At 38.6% G+C, this 15,642-nt stretch overlaps 1 protein-coding gene across 1 annotated transcript; it reads right to left on the bottom strand.

Annotated features, from left to right (window-relative positions):
- Positions 1–782: 782 nt before the first annotated feature.
- On the bottom strand, positions 783–14,706 carry gtpbp3 (GTP binding protein 3, mitochondrial). Its single transcript, XM_072660169.1, has 9 exons — positions 14,448–14,706; positions 14,102–14,361; positions 12,798–12,884; positions 12,308–12,510; positions 8,727–8,799; positions 5,977–6,120; positions 3,749–3,914; positions 1,598–1,906; positions 783–1,270 (listed from the first exon to the last, which is right to left on the bottom strand). Exons 1-9 carry the CDS (start codon positions 14,495–14,497, stop codon positions 1,039–1,041), a joined length of 1,524 nt encoding a protein of 507 aa, XP_072516270.1. The 5' UTR covers positions 14,498–14,706; the 3' UTR covers positions 783–1,038.
- Between the last annotated feature and the right edge of the window lie 936 nt (positions 14,707–15,642).

Below are 15,642 nucleotides of genomic sequence, written 5' to 3'. Positions count from 1 at the left end.
AGGATCAAGATGAGATCTTCACAGAAAACAAATCTTTTCTGGTGAGATGAGCCGAAAACCTGCATTAAAGTTAACTCAGTGAGGATAGTGATGCACAGTTCTACTGTGCACATTTGCCGGCATAAATTTTAACTGCACCCTAATCACAAAAAAAAAGTTTGTATACGCTATAGCACTGATCTGTCCCTCAGAATAAATAAGTACATAGACACAAATTCATCAGAACACAAAGCCTTGGGTTAGTTCAGTTACAGTAGACAGTTAAACCTTTATTACCTTGTTAGTTTGTGTTCTTATATCAGTTGAAATGAGGATTTATCATTCCTAATGTATTGTCCCCTGAATTTAACTCATAACATTTATGTACCAAAAATAGTCCAACAGGTTCCAACCTTTCTTCCTTAGAACAGCGGTGGTGGCCTTCAGAATTAGCTATCTTCCATGATAAAGCGCACTAATAAATTCTGGCAATGAATAGCTGTTGAATCAGCTGTGTTTGAGTAGAAAAAAAATCACCAATTTCTGATTTGACTAATCTGCTGGCTGGCTAAACTTCTATAAACACTATGAACAATATACCATAAATACGGATGTAAAAAAAATGGTTGTTTTCAAATGTGCTTGCTGGTGATGCCACAACCATCCATCCCTCTTCCATCACTCAGTGCAATGCTAGCCAATGCAGGTGTTTATTTGCTTACAAAAAAATAATTGTATTTCAAGTGCATTCAGCTGTCCATAGCATTGTGTTAGCAGCAATTCTAAAAAAAAGAAGCACATTAACGTACGTAGGTGGGAATTGCAGAGGGAAAAAATCAGTGAAAAAGGGAGTGAATGGTACATTGTAAATAAATGTTTACATGGTACAACAAACCCTTTTATTTGGGAAAAAAAGCAAGAAAGATGTTATTTTCCATATATTCCCAATTTACATTATTTGTATTAAAATGATTTATTATTGTGGCAATATATAAACTAAAGCATCAGTAAACATTTACTTTATTTGGATATAATAAAGTTACATATATCACAGTAGCATCATTTCCCAATGCAAAAGTCTCTAAAAATCACATCCAAGATTTCCTCAGCTCCCACCTTACCAGTGATCCTGCCCAAGCTGCTAAGGCCTAAGCGCAGTCCCTCTGCTGCTAGTGCCAGGTCTACATTCCTGTACTGATAATATTGATTCAAGGCATCCACACAATTCTGCAGGTGAGCTCGGTGGCGGGTTTGAGTCAGACTTGGGCTGCCGGCAAGCGGGTCTCCGCACCTGAAGCAGGAAAATAGGGGTGATTTAGCATTAAAGCAGTAGCTTGGCAATTTATCCCACTTTACTCTAAAATGCTGCCAATCAGCAAAGATATGTTTGGTGTTTAACCTTTTGAACCCCAAGGGTCTGTAGTTCAGGGTCTCTTTTTCATAAACACATAACATTGTAATTTCATAATAGCAGAAATCCCATTCAATGTAAGGAGTGTGGCTAATGTAGCTAACACGCAAAGAAAGCTTAAACTCTACCACTTAGCAATAATCACAATGTTTCTGGCTGAATGATCCTGTGAAACTGTTACAGGAAAAGTAATAAAGCATCACTTACAATGTCTTTAGTCTGTCCTGCAATAATGTGAGGAAATGCTCCAGCCCTTCTCTGGTACGGCATGACAAAACACTGACCGGGGCCATGTCCGAAATTTCGGTATCCAGAACATTCTGGATAGTGTTAATATGTTCTTTAGGAAGGAGGTCACTTTTGTTAAGGATAAGAAGACAGTGCTGTTTGTAGGTCTTTCCACTGGGCAGGACGCTGATCAGGTGTTCCTTTAGGAAACCAGATACTTCTTCTTGAGGTTCTTGAGGAAGTTGCGTTGAGTCGACCAGTACCAGAGTCAAATCTGCCAGCTCCACCCTACGGACAGAAGTATTTCTGAATAATCTGCATTGCACATGCATTGCAGTCACCCCATGGTAACAGCATAAATAAGTTAATGAATCCTCTACAAGTAACAAATGTAAATACAGAACTTTTCGAAACATTTTAGAGCTTTGATCACCGATGGCTATAACATCAAAACAAGTGAAGTGGAAACACTGATTATCTTGTTACATTGGCACCTGTGAAGGCACTGGATGTGCATTAGGCAGCAGGTGAACAGTCAGTTCTTGAAGGTGATGTGTTAAAAGCAGAAAAAATGCATAAGAATCTGAGCCACTTCAGAACATCTCCAAAACATCAGACAGGTCTCGTGGGGAGTTCCAGGTATGCTGTGGTCAGTATCTATAAAACAACTGCTCCAAGAGCAATGCCAACCAGTGAACAGGTGACAACCAACGTTCACTGATGTGATCCATGGAGGCCCCACCTCACAACTTACAGGCCTTAAAGGATCTGCTGCTAACATCTTGGTGCCAGATACCACAGGACCTCTTCCGAGGTGTTGTGGAGTCCATGCCTTGATGGGTCAGAGCTTTTTGTTTTGGTGTCATGAGGTGGTTTTAATGTTATGAAACAGAGGCATATTTAAACATAGAACCCTCTTAATCTTCAGGCCCAGATTTAAATACTTCACTCATTCACTCCCACTTCTATTACAAACATGGAACTAAAAGGGGTTCTTTGATATTATATCTTGTAGCACTAATTTCTTAAAAACAAAAGTGCTACAAAAGGTTCTCAGAGCATTGCCATAGAAGAACCACTTTTCTTCCCATTAAGAATGTGAGAAATATGTATTAAAGATATTAGAGATATGTGAGTGTGGAACATTTTCCTTTTCCAATTTAAAGGTTTTTCACAATCACCAATCTCGGTTACAAATCTGCTTCTATATGGAACCAAAAGTGGTTCTTCTATGGTATCGCTCAAATAGCCCTTTGTTCCAGATATTATATCTTAGCAACGATCTACACTCTTAAAAATAAAGGTGCTACAAAGGGTTCTTTGGAACGAACCACTTTTGGCCCCATAAAAAAATTTGAGAACCTTTATAACAGAGATGTGCGAGTGTGAGGAACCTTTTGAAGTTTTAAAGAGCGTTCACAATCATGCATCTCCACTACAAACATGGTTCTTTAAGAAAGCAAAAATGTTTCTTCTATGGCCTCGCCTAAATAACCATTTGGAGCAATTTTTCAGAGTGTATCCTGTATATATGCTTATTCTTCAAGCCTCCTTCCTGAAAGAAATCACCATGTTATGACTTTTCTGGCCTGGGACCAAAAAAATCCTCTCCTAACATGAGATTGACACAAACTTCCTCAGTAGCTCAGTCACCCCATAGTGCAAGAAAAACGCTCTGGTGAGCACAAGCGCTCTGGCTGCTCTCTGACAATGCCATGCAAAAATAGGAACAGCAGAAGCAGCTATCTGAGATCTGGTGTGAGAGTTCTCACATCTTTGTTGTTATTCTTTCGCTGGTTCCTTGGGAAAACGTTATGCAACCGGACAGCTCTTATAGGGATCTTGTCTTACCTTCCACTGTTACAAAGTGTATGTGTGTTTGTGTTTGTACATTTTCAGTAAACAAACCTGTGCACAGGAAAGGTACCTGAGGCTAATTTTATGACCAGAAAAACACAAAAGAAGTGACTGCTTCCTCTGGCTCCACGCAGTTTATACGGAAACTGTGAGGAGCACATTTCCTTCTACGTGGTTTCTATAAAATGCGCCACCTCGACAGCATGTCAGTGTTTAATTTAATCACTGTTCTGTTTATTTTGTTCCCCGTTTTCCCCCGCAGGCGGTTCCTACATCTGACGGGCGCGGCGGACACCCTCTTTCTCCACGCAGTCGCCCGTGTCCCTCAGGCCCGCCGTGTCGCTCAACAAGACAGGAAAGCCCCCAATGTCCAGAGAAGTCTCCACAACGTCTCTGGTTGTTCCTGCTATGGGAGATACGATGGCAGCGGGACGCTGGCCTGCGGTGGGAAAGAACAAAAATCAATGTATAACAAAAACACACTCTCATATCTCCTTCTCATATCTGAACAAACATTCCCCGCACATTCCATCTAAAGGCCCTGAGCTGAAATGTTAGGAAGCAACACACAGTTCCTTATTGTCAATGAATAAGTTGTGCAGTACTAGTGAGGCCTACAGCCCAGTCTGAACAGTATGTTCTAGCATAAACAGAAAAAAGACTGAGCTCTACAAGTCTGAGCTGGATTGGAAACAATAACAGGAATAAATCTGTGAACTGATGAATGTGGGTCACTCGGGGCAGGAAACCCAACGATATCCACACATCCCCCGCTGTGCTCTCTGCTACTGTCATTATTGGCCATAGGTGAAGTAAGCTCAGCTGTTATCTCCAGGTACTCTAGATAAACCCCTTATAGGTTCCAATTTTTCACTTTTATATTTTGCATGTTCACACTGTCATGTAAGGGGGAGCAGAACATGTTTTCTTGGCTAAATAATTTGAAGAAAGTTTTTTCTACCAAAAAAGTTTCAAGAACAAATTGGTCCTAAAAAAATAAGCCGTAAGCCATAAGTGTGTGTGAATGTTACAAATGTTAACCCTAGATCATTATATTAGACAGAAGGAAATAGTTTGAAACCTGGAAATAGGTCTGGTAAATTCATGCAGTTAATGTAAAACTGAATTGGAGAAACTTTTTAGCTGAAAACAAAGAAAATTAACCATTTGGACAAATACTGAATGCAGTTTTCCACAGGTTTTCACCCATTTTGCCACCTTTTTTTAACACTGCATGAATTAAACAGCCTCAATGTATGATTGTCTTGCTTTTTAAAAACAATTACAAAACTACAATTTAGAAATTGTAGTTTGTTCTGATTTCAGATGACTTGAAGTGTTGTAACTCTTTGCAAATGTAGCCCCTCTTGACAATTCAGCAGAAGAATGTCTGGCCATTCTTGGGTCATTCATGGGTCATGCTTCCACACAGCTGATATCTTTGCTGCATTTAAAAAGAACGCCTCACTCCACGCTGGTTGCGATTTCACCACATTATCAAAATAATCAATGTCTTCACTTATTTAATTTAATTATGGTTGCTGAATATTCGGTGCATCCCTACATTCAATGTAATTCTAAGTTCTCTGCACAAAATTAGCTTTTTACATCACTTGGATGGTCCATTGTAGATCATCTATTCAGTAGAAGTTAATCAACTCTACTTTAAATCTAATACACTTTGTGTTGTTTAATGCAGCGGTTCTCAAGCCAGTCCTTAGCATTCCTCCACAAAGTGTCCACATTTTTGCTCTAGGTATTGGGAGCTAGGATAGAGCAACTGTGGACTGTCTAGGGTGTGAGGACCAGACCCACTGGTTTGGGATAGGGCAAAAATTATCTTTATTTTTTAGAAATGTCAAAGGTAATTTTGCTCATGTCTGACAGTCGTTTGTTGCAATTAAAGTTTGACTAAACACAGTCTGACTTCAAATTCTCAGTCTATAGAAATCTAGCTTAGAGCTTCACAATGAAGAAAATAGATAATATAATCTATTTAGTTCACCAATTTAATTTGGCTCTTTTTAAGCTACTTTTGTTATTTTAATTTTCATGCTTATTGTACAGTTTCTAAGCCTGTGTTTTTTCACATGGTTACTGTGGCAGTAGGAAGCTGTGTGGTCTGAGTAACTACCGGCTAGTCTTTCAGACTGTTCCAAAAGAATATTTACTATGAAGTGCTGAAAAGGGAACAATAGTTTGATGAAGAAAAACTGAGCCAAGTAATAAAACAATTACAGGATTTTACCTTGAGACTGAGAATCACTGGCTCAACGTGTGAGGAAACACTTTTACAAACAGAGGAAGCTCATTTATCTTAGCCTTACCACTTTATTACCAATAATGACAACAGAATGCCAATTCTAGAGAATGCAGAATAAATCATCACCATTACTCAGCGGCAGCACCCACATTACACTGAAGTTCATCCATTTCAAACAGAGAAATAAGTAAAGAATTAAAGCAATACAGGCGTACATCAGTGTCAAGCTGTTTCTTACACAGTATATTGAAAAGGCTGCTTTTGCCCGCGTTGGTGGATCCTGCTATCACCACCTGCACTCCACTGCGGAGTCGTTCCCCTCTCCTCTCATCGCACAGATGCTTCTCTATTTCCATCTGCAGATGAGGCACATCCATGTCCACTGCACAGATAATAAAAAGAGAGCAGTGGGTCAGAAAAACAGATAAACAGTTCGTCTGTGGTGGATTTAAGAATAAGTTTGGTACAATTACTCGGTTATATATGTATGTGTGTATATATATATATATAAAATGGCAACTTTACAGGAGAAGATAACAGCCTTCTACACTTTTAATAGAGGTAAATGTAAAATATTTCTATTGGTCCTTTCTTCATGAAGTTCTGATACAATGTAAAGAACAACAGCCAGATTCAGATGATGTCAAAAAGTAAAAAACAGCAAAATAAGATGTAAGATTTTTGTGTGACAGTGCAAATACATACACTGCACCTTTGAATGCATAACTAGCCTCATCCTATAGTTATTTTAATGATCTTATTTTGAGAAATAAAAAAGATGATTCAATACAAATTCAAAAAAAAAAAAAAAAAGAAAGGTAACAATGGAGTTTATACGCTTAAAGGATGTATTTCTGATGTGGCTTTGTTCTCTAATGTAAAGTGTGGATTCTTAAACTCAGAAATCCATGTAAGCAAATGCTGAAGTCACTGAACTATTAAACAAAAAGGTGCTTTAAAGGGTTCTTTAAGCAACATCATACAAAATATCATTTTATATAATAAATATAGATATCAATGTGAAGAACCTATAAATTGGTTAAGAAGCTTTACATCAAGTTATTTAAACCTTGAAATGTTTCACACATTTCTATTACAAAATTGGTTCCTCTTAGGCTTTGCTCAAAGAACCCCTTAAAACAACTTTCTTTGAAAAAGTGAATGATGCTACTGATGGACTGCTTTTATATACTATAGTTCAAGTAATGCTTTTGGTACTGTTGTACATATAACAATATGGATATGAAACTCAACTTTAATAATCATCTGGATATTAGGGCTGCATCTACACAGTATTGCTTAAGAAAAGGTTACTGATTTAATACAATATGGCATCGAACAGCACATTCGACAGATTAAAAGAAAGTTGCATTTGGTTAGAGTATTAGCTCTGGACTAGAATGCAAGTTCAATTTTAGATGAAAAACAAAAAATAAAATGAATCAATTTGTTGCTGTCGCTGTTAAACTGATGTGATATTTTCAGGTTTCTTTTTTTCATACTGTGACACATTAGTTTTTGTTTGATTTTAAGACCCAACATTAACACTTAGTTTATGTTTAGTATTACTTTTAAGAAAATCTGAATGAAATGGATCCAAATCCCCTATTGTGCTGTTCTAAATAGTGTCTATTTATACCACTGCTCTATAATATAATGCTCTATAAATGCTCATGAATTTACCCCAACTTCAAAGGCCAATTACCCAATTCCTATTCATGTGAACTTCCCTCTCACAAGCAATGTCCCCAACACTAGGAGGGTGAATACTAGTACGTGTCTCCTCAGACACAAGTGAAGTCTTTTCAAACTGCCGCTGATGCAGCTATGCAAGGTAGAAAGTGTGACTCCCCATACAACAGCTAACAGACGCCTGTGCTGACCAACATCACAATAAGAGTGATGTTGGGAGGAAGTGCCATCAACCCACCCCTGTGAGAGCAAGGCCGATTGTAAGTCAGTTCCTTAGTCAAATTCCAGTCTTTTAGCAGTGCAGCACAATTACTAGAACATTCCCCAGAACACAATACCAGTAAATAGTTGACATATTTCAGAAAATACACATTATTATTACTACATATTATAATAAAAAATGAATACAGCAGTAAGTCTTGTAATATTACCACAGTTTTAACATAATGCACATTTTCATGCATGTCTTATTCTGCTGTATCAACAGTGTATTTTATTTTTTTTGAAATACCTCAACAACCTTTCTAACTAATGTTCGTAAGGTGGTGTGTGTGTGTGTGTGTGTGTGTGTGTGTGTGTGTGTGTGTGTATATATGTGTATGGAATGCTCATTCAACAACCACAAAGTGTTCCACAGGAGTAATGACAACACTAAAACTCAGTTCAAAGCTCTACAGCAATAACGAAAAGCGCCAATTTCCTTTTGCATGTGCGACCTCTAACTGGGCACTACCGCTGAGCACATGTCACTCAGAGGAAGGACATGATCTGTGACAAACTTCTTCCTTGACGCACAACGAAAGCCCTAAAATCTCTCGAGATACACATCAAAACATAACTACAACGCTCACCAAACACAACAGCTGCAGGGAGGAATGATAAGAGATACATAAAATCCTTGAGCTCCTTTGAATGACCACATCCTACAGATTATTATTCAGTAACTACATGGAAAACAATGCAAAAACAAGAACTGAGTTCTTATTCACCAACAGTGATGGATGTCTGAATCCTTCAGTGCATCTATGACTGCTATGGGGTAAACAAAGATTGCAGTTCTGAGATATGATGGGGCTGAGAATCCTTCTTCAGACAGACGTGCGCATGCTGCAAGTTCCTTTGGCAACTTTTCCCAACTTCCTTGAGGAAAATGACGTTTCAGCACTTTGACTCAGATAATTTCTCCTTACAGTCATAATGGCGTGTTCATCCTGGCGCAAACAGGACGTCCCTACAATGCACTACGGGGGAAAAATACCCCAGCTGTTTTTCATTTTTCCAGAGGTGGAGACGTACCTTGATTTAAGACTCCATCCTCTATGAGCTCACCCTCACTGAAGTCAATGAAGGCTTCCACATGCGCCAAACACTGCAATTAAACAACAAGCAAGCCTGATTACAAATCATTAGTCTTGCCTTAAAACAAACTAATAGATACAATAGATTATTTCTGCACCAATTCATCAAGATAAACATTTACTTAAATGATTCTTGAAGACACCCCCCCCAATCTCTTTCTATTGTGTTTGGATTTTTGCCACAGGTCTAATAAAAAAAGGCTTAATAATCGTGACAACAGAGAAAAACTGCTCTCAGTGCAGCTAGATCAGTATCGGCTAAATAGCTGGGCCATTTCCAAATGAGGGAATTTTTTGTAGTTCTCCAGGGAAAGAGCAGGAAACACACAAAAATCCCATGCTATCCTAAGGCACATATTTGTATTAAAAATGAAGACAAATCCATTAAGATGAGCAGAAGAGCTTAAACTTATAGACATGTTGTATGTATCTGCAGATACTTATCATATTAAGGCTTACCACGATGTTCAACACACAAGATACACTGTTGTTGAGAACAGTCTAAAACCCCATCACTACATTTTAGTCAAGAGAGTTGGAAGAGTTTTTTTTATGTTTAGTATTACTTTTAAGAAAATCAGAATCAAATGGATTCAAATCCCCCATTGTGCTGTCCTAAATACTGTTTATTTATACCGCTGCTCTATAATATAATGCTCTATAAATGTTCATGAATTTACCCCAACTTCAAAGGCGAATTACCCAATTCCTATTCATGTGAAATTCCCTCTCTAAAACACAAACTTAGTCTAAATCACTACATTTTAGTCAAGAAAGTTGGAAGATTTTTTTTTTGACAGCAGATTTTAGTGTTTTAAATGTTGTTGATCTGATCACTTTCATAGCTCTATGTTCTTATTATACGGGGGGTGCCCGGATCGGAGTCTCTTAATGTGGAGTATCAGCCGATACCTCCCTGGACCCAGGTCCTTTACATTCAGCTCCCAGGTCCTTTACAACACTGCAGTCAAGTCACTTAGTCTGTGTGTGTGTGTGTGTGTGTGTGTGTAGTGGTACATAATGGTAAATAGCTGATTTCTAGTGGGTGAATGTGCTATGATTTAGGGTTTTTTTAGCATTCTGTTAGCCTCCTCCCAGTCCTGAAGAAAGGAGTCACCAACTGCATGTAGGAGCTGTATGTTAAATTTCCAAGTTTTTTACCTTCTCTCACTCTTCAAACCTTGTACTAAACACTCAACAAACTCCCCCACAAAGCAGGAGAATGCAATAAATACGCTATAAAATATAAAATACACTCCACAGTGAATATTGTTATTATTCAGGGCAAATGTCAAGGTCAATATGAGAACTGGGAGTCCAATAAAATTGAGAGAACTGCTTATATGCTGCCAAGACAGGCAAATAAAAACCCGCAGGAAGGTTTAGCTGGACCCACCTGGTCAGTGCCCATACAAGAGGTAGCAAGAAAAAAAAACCCACAATGCTACCATATGCCAGGGCACTGAGCAAGTGGTCCACTATCTAATAAACTACATGGCTTTAGTGTTCTAGGACGATTTCCTTTTCACACATAGAGCACATTTTAGAGCATGAGCACCTTTTCTCTGGTAATATTAATTTATTAAACTGATTGAATTGATTAAACTGAGACCCCTATTTACCCTTCCTACATTTCCTCCCCAATGTAACCATTTCCACCCAGTTGAGATTCTCACGTCACCGGTGCTACCAGCTTTTCTGTCTCCTCTAGAATTCCATGATTCTGAGTTGCTATAAACTAAGAAAATGAGTTTCACTTTAAGGTATTAAGATAACAAACTTAAATAAGCACCCCACCCATAATTTTATATGTGACTCCCAAGTGTGAACAGCTTGGAGAAATTAAGTCAACATCTGCTTTGGCAGATGAAATAATTTCAGCTCTGTAGCTGGGAAAAGGGCTAGGAATTAGGCTAGTTCTCATATTTTAAGCCACAACAATTTTAATATCAGTACCTTCAACCTGGGTTAGTGCAGCCTAGATCAGTGTGCCCAGAGCATGCACACTATAACTCAAATAGGCCGCAGAGTAAATCACATTACAGGGTTTGCATGGATCCAACAACACATAATTTATGTGCCCCCTTTCTCTTAGATGATTTCCAAAAGACATAAAGTTAATGCTGACATTTCTTTAATATGTTAAGCAAGATTACTAACTTATGTCCTCCTTCTATTTTAACTTCATCAGTCCACAGGACTTGATTCCCAAATGTAACAGGGTTGTTGGGATGTTCGTTTATAAATATGTCATTACATTATTTTTTTACATTACAAACTGAAGAAAGGGCTACTTGTTGCAACAAATGGTTGCAACAGTATAAAGTTTCCATGGTATGATAACTGTCTCAGAAAATATTGTGGGTTTTATCGTATCACACTATACAGTATTTCACAATTGTTCCACTTCTTGTTCTCATCCTTCTTATTATTATTTATAATATCATACAAACCTTAAAGGAATGAAAACAGGGATTTTTTATTATTTATTTATTAATGTCATTATATGTAAAATGCCTCCTTTTTGAGATGGATAAATAAATAAATAAAGAAGGGGTGAAGCTCTTTTTCCAGCTGATTATTATTTTTATTATGGATTAATCTTCTGATTAATTTCTTCTTGGTTGTTTGGTTTTTAAGCTTTGAAAATAGTACAAAACTGGTATTTTTCCCCAGTACCGCTTTTAAGCAAATGGGCACAGAATAATAACCATCAATTTTCAACCCAACGGTATACCGCTGCAACCCTACCTACATTTTTTAATAGCCTTCAGCTTTCATTTTTCCCCTACTGTAGAACAATACATAAAACAATACACTAACCCTTCTTAAACTGTTGCAAATAACATTTCATCTTTCATTTGATGGCTTTCAGAGATCAGCTCATCTTCTACTCACATCACTATTCAAAGGAACAGAAATTGTAACCAGGGGTGCCCAAACATTTGCATGCAACTGTACACCAACATAAATCCCCCTTCAACCAATTTACAGGCAGTAAGGAGATTACTCCAGGCTTCCAGTTAAAAACACCAAAAGACCTCTTCCATCTGCACACTGAGTTCTGGATCACTCCCGTCTCCCGGCCACTAAAGACACTGCCTAGACTAGGAGAGTCTGGCACACACCCAAGGCAGGATTTCCTGTCTCCTGACCTCTGCTCCTAACCTACCGAAGAGTTCTGCATATGGCACCTAGCATTTAGACACAAACAGTCAGTAAGTCCTGACATACAGACAAGAACAGGACGTAGATGGACGTTATATAAACAAAACCTCTAAAATGTGCCTATAAAAATGAGAAATTATAATCACAGTTTAATCTGGGCTCATATTGTTTAGTTTCAGAGAGACAGCTCCACCTGCTGGGAGGCTGAAAAATTGGAATGACTTAACTTCAATGAGGAGTTTCATTATTCTCTAGTCATCATCATGCCCATTTTTTGGTCTCAACTAAATTTCTGTATGACAATATTCTGTAATGTTCACTAAACTTTAGGATTATGTTTTTTTAACATACTCGCTTAAGTTGCTGACTCCAGTCATTATAGAGTTGACCCAGGTCTCCCGCCATCTGCCTGAGTGCTTGCCTCCTCTGGGCTTCTGTCTCAGCGTGGATAAGATCCCCCAACCCCTCCACTTCAGTCAGGTCCAACTTTCCGGCATGGAACGCACGTTGGGTAAACTCGCCTGCCTCTGCCGGCCGCAACCCAGGTAGACTGCCTGAGACAATAAATAATTTTAAGTGACAAAAAAAAGAATTTTTACTCTGGAGTCCTAAACCAGAGGCAAGTTATGGTGGTAAAAATGTAAAGGGCCTATACAATTAAAGAGAATTCTTTCACTGTTCATTTGAAAAGAACATGTTATAAAGGCATGTTATATATGCAGGCTCAGAAATATTCTCTGGGAAAATCTCTCACTGCCACCTTGTGGTTAGAGAGGATTCAGTCATCCTGCTCAGTAGATAATTGCACATCTACACAAAGTGACAACAGAAACGAACTTACCAAGGGCTTGCAAGACACCATTAATGACAGCAGGACCACCATGTATGTGAAACTCTGCAATGTCCTCTCCAGTAAAGCTGTGAGGACCTGAAAGGAGGTGTAACACACATCTTCACAACTAAGAACTAGTATTAAAAACTGATAAACAGTACTTAGTTTTTACTAGCCAGCTGATAAGCTTCTTCTCTAATGCAATAATATGTTTTTTGTAACATTTATGTCGTTTATCGTGTTTATATTAAAACATGCTTCTCTGGTCAGCCTTCACTCTGATGTTTTTGTACCATATATTTTTTCCTATAATACATGTTTTAATTATTATTATTATTATTGAGTCACAGAATTCACTCCTATATTACTTTAATTTCTCTCTTGGTATCTGGTATCTGGTATCTTGGTATAGCACTGTCAGAGAGCAAATAAACAACTCATATCGACAAGGTGTGGTTAGTTTTAACACAGCATTACTAACACATACTATTCAATGGTCAGTACTAAGCCTATGACAGAAGTCCATATGTTCCCCATATGAATTCAAAAATATGTGCCTTTTTAAGATTCCTTGGATATTATGTACATCAGTTTTTATTGTGTTATCTTGTATTGATGAAACAACAAAAAAAAAACAGAAATGTTATAGATTGTTACAACTATATCTTCAGCATGTTACTAATAACCCCACCTATGCTTTTAAGTGGTCTCAGCTTTATCAAAAAAAAAAAAGTCGGCTGCATAAAAATGTAGATTTTTAGACTTGTATGAAACCAATAATGGGCTCAACCATTAAACCGCACAATTGAGAAAGCTATTCTCCTGGATCAGCCCCAGTCCAATAGCTTAGCCTGGGTTACACTATGACGGTGACCACTCAACAGTCCCTAAATAACATCCACCCAAACATCAAAACATATCTTAGAACCATAACATGCACACAAAACTACAACTAAAAGTAACTTGGACAGACCCTTCTCCTCACTTAAAACCAAGTACACCTTCCAAAGACCCCCGAAGCATCATAGGAGTTTTGGGGAAAGTAGGTTTGCTGGCACTAGTGAGCTATCAACGTTTTATTTAATTTCTCAGACTTTGGCTTACTGTACACATTGTGAAAATACAGAGAACCCCTCATTTTATACTTATTACTTGTAAATGAACAATATGATAGAAACACATTATTTCTAGTCATTCATTTAAGGACAAACACTCACACACATTTGGAAAACCGGGCCCAGTTAATTAACTAACTAACTGTCAGGATCTGCACATGGGGAACTGCAGGACCACCTGTTGTGCTGTAAACAAACCTGGAAACCACAGAACCAGTCCCCGGTCCAACACCTCCTTGGATTGAGGGTTAAGGATGCTGCGAAGAAGGGCGGTTCGAGGGGCGGGGAGACCGCGGCTCAGGCCGGCCACACTGCGGAGAGCCCCGCCTGCAGCTGGTCCGCTGACCCGCACCACGGCCACTCCACAGCGGCCCTGCCCAGAGGAGAGAGCGTAGATGGTGTCAACGGGGCCAACTGCGCTGCTGGCTGAAGAAGCACATCTAAAATCCACCCGTAATCTGCAGAGATCAGAAACAGAACATCTGTCATCTATCACTCATTCAAAACCTCAGCACCAGCAGATCAGGGAACACATCTCACACACCTGACTGCGTTTATGAGGAGACCTCTTCTCCAGCAGGCTGCCAAAGCCATGCTGAACCTTTGGTTAGTTCATTTAGCTGTTACGGTGTGAGGGAGTTCGGCCTGTTATATTTTCCAAAGCACCGTTTAACATCGTTTCCCCCCTCCTAGCCGTTTTGGGAGTCGTAGCTAAGTAAATGTGATCACTTTCTCATTTCCAGGTCGATCTGTTCCGTCGCTCACATGTGATCCGAGTTTCTGTTTAAAGTCTGTTCGGTTTGTTGTTGTTGGTCTTTAGCGAATCTGATTGGTTGACGGTATCGACTACGTAACTCTCGAAGGGCTGTGATTCGCCTAGGTGCTGTCAATCAAATAAAGCCACGCCCTCTGCGCGCTCGCGTAATGTCTCCGTGTTGACGCCGCAAATGAAGCATATGGACAGGTCCGGATCTTGGAGGCCAACAAAACAAAATCGTTTAAATATAAATAAATTATTTATTATTTATTATTGAAACAGTGTTCAGCCTTCATGGCGCCAAATGCTTTATAAAAAAGAAAACGTCAGCAGAATCTGTTTAAAAACCCACAATGCTTTACATGTTTGTTCCTGTTGTTGTCACACAGAAACCTTGTATCTCCAAAATTGCGATAGAACAGGGATAAAAAAAACTTCGTACATTTCAGTGGAAGTCGGTGTTAAAAGATTTAATTGCAAGTTGTTTTAGAGCTGTTTTATTGGTCCATTCGTTATGTCATTTTGAGCTGACGGATTCAAATTATGGCAAAAAGAGCAAAACAGCATACAGATTTTTTGTTTTTCCTCTAAAACTGCTGTTATTTTTTTAACAGCATATCCGTGTTACAAATCCTTTGATATTTATCCCAGCTTTAAATTTTAAACTGCCTATTTTCTATATTTAGCATTTTCTATATTTTTACATGGCTGCTTTGCAATTTCTCTTTAATCCCTTAGAATTAACCAAGCTGTTTTTGTTACTGCGCCTTTAAGACATATGTAAATGTTCTCTGTTTAGATTGGCTGTTCGGTACTACTTCGAAAAGCAGTCCAGAGTGAAACGCATTCTACAGGCATATGAAGTCTTGTGTTTCCACTGACTGTTGCTGGATCCTGTGGATTTTAAAGCCACTAAGAACATTTCTACATCCAACGACAAACAAGCAACTGGACTACCACATTAGACACTTAGACTTAGACA

This window comes from Salminus brasiliensis, chromosome 17 (assembly GCF_030463535.1).
Source record: "Salminus brasiliensis chromosome 17, fSalBra1.hap2, whole genome shotgun sequence".
Lineage (NCBI taxonomy): Eukaryota > Metazoa > Chordata > Actinopteri > Characiformes > Bryconidae > Salminus > Salminus brasiliensis.
The sequence above is the reverse complement of the archived record's forward strand: the minus strand, read 5'-3'. Positions and strand labels throughout refer to the sequence as shown.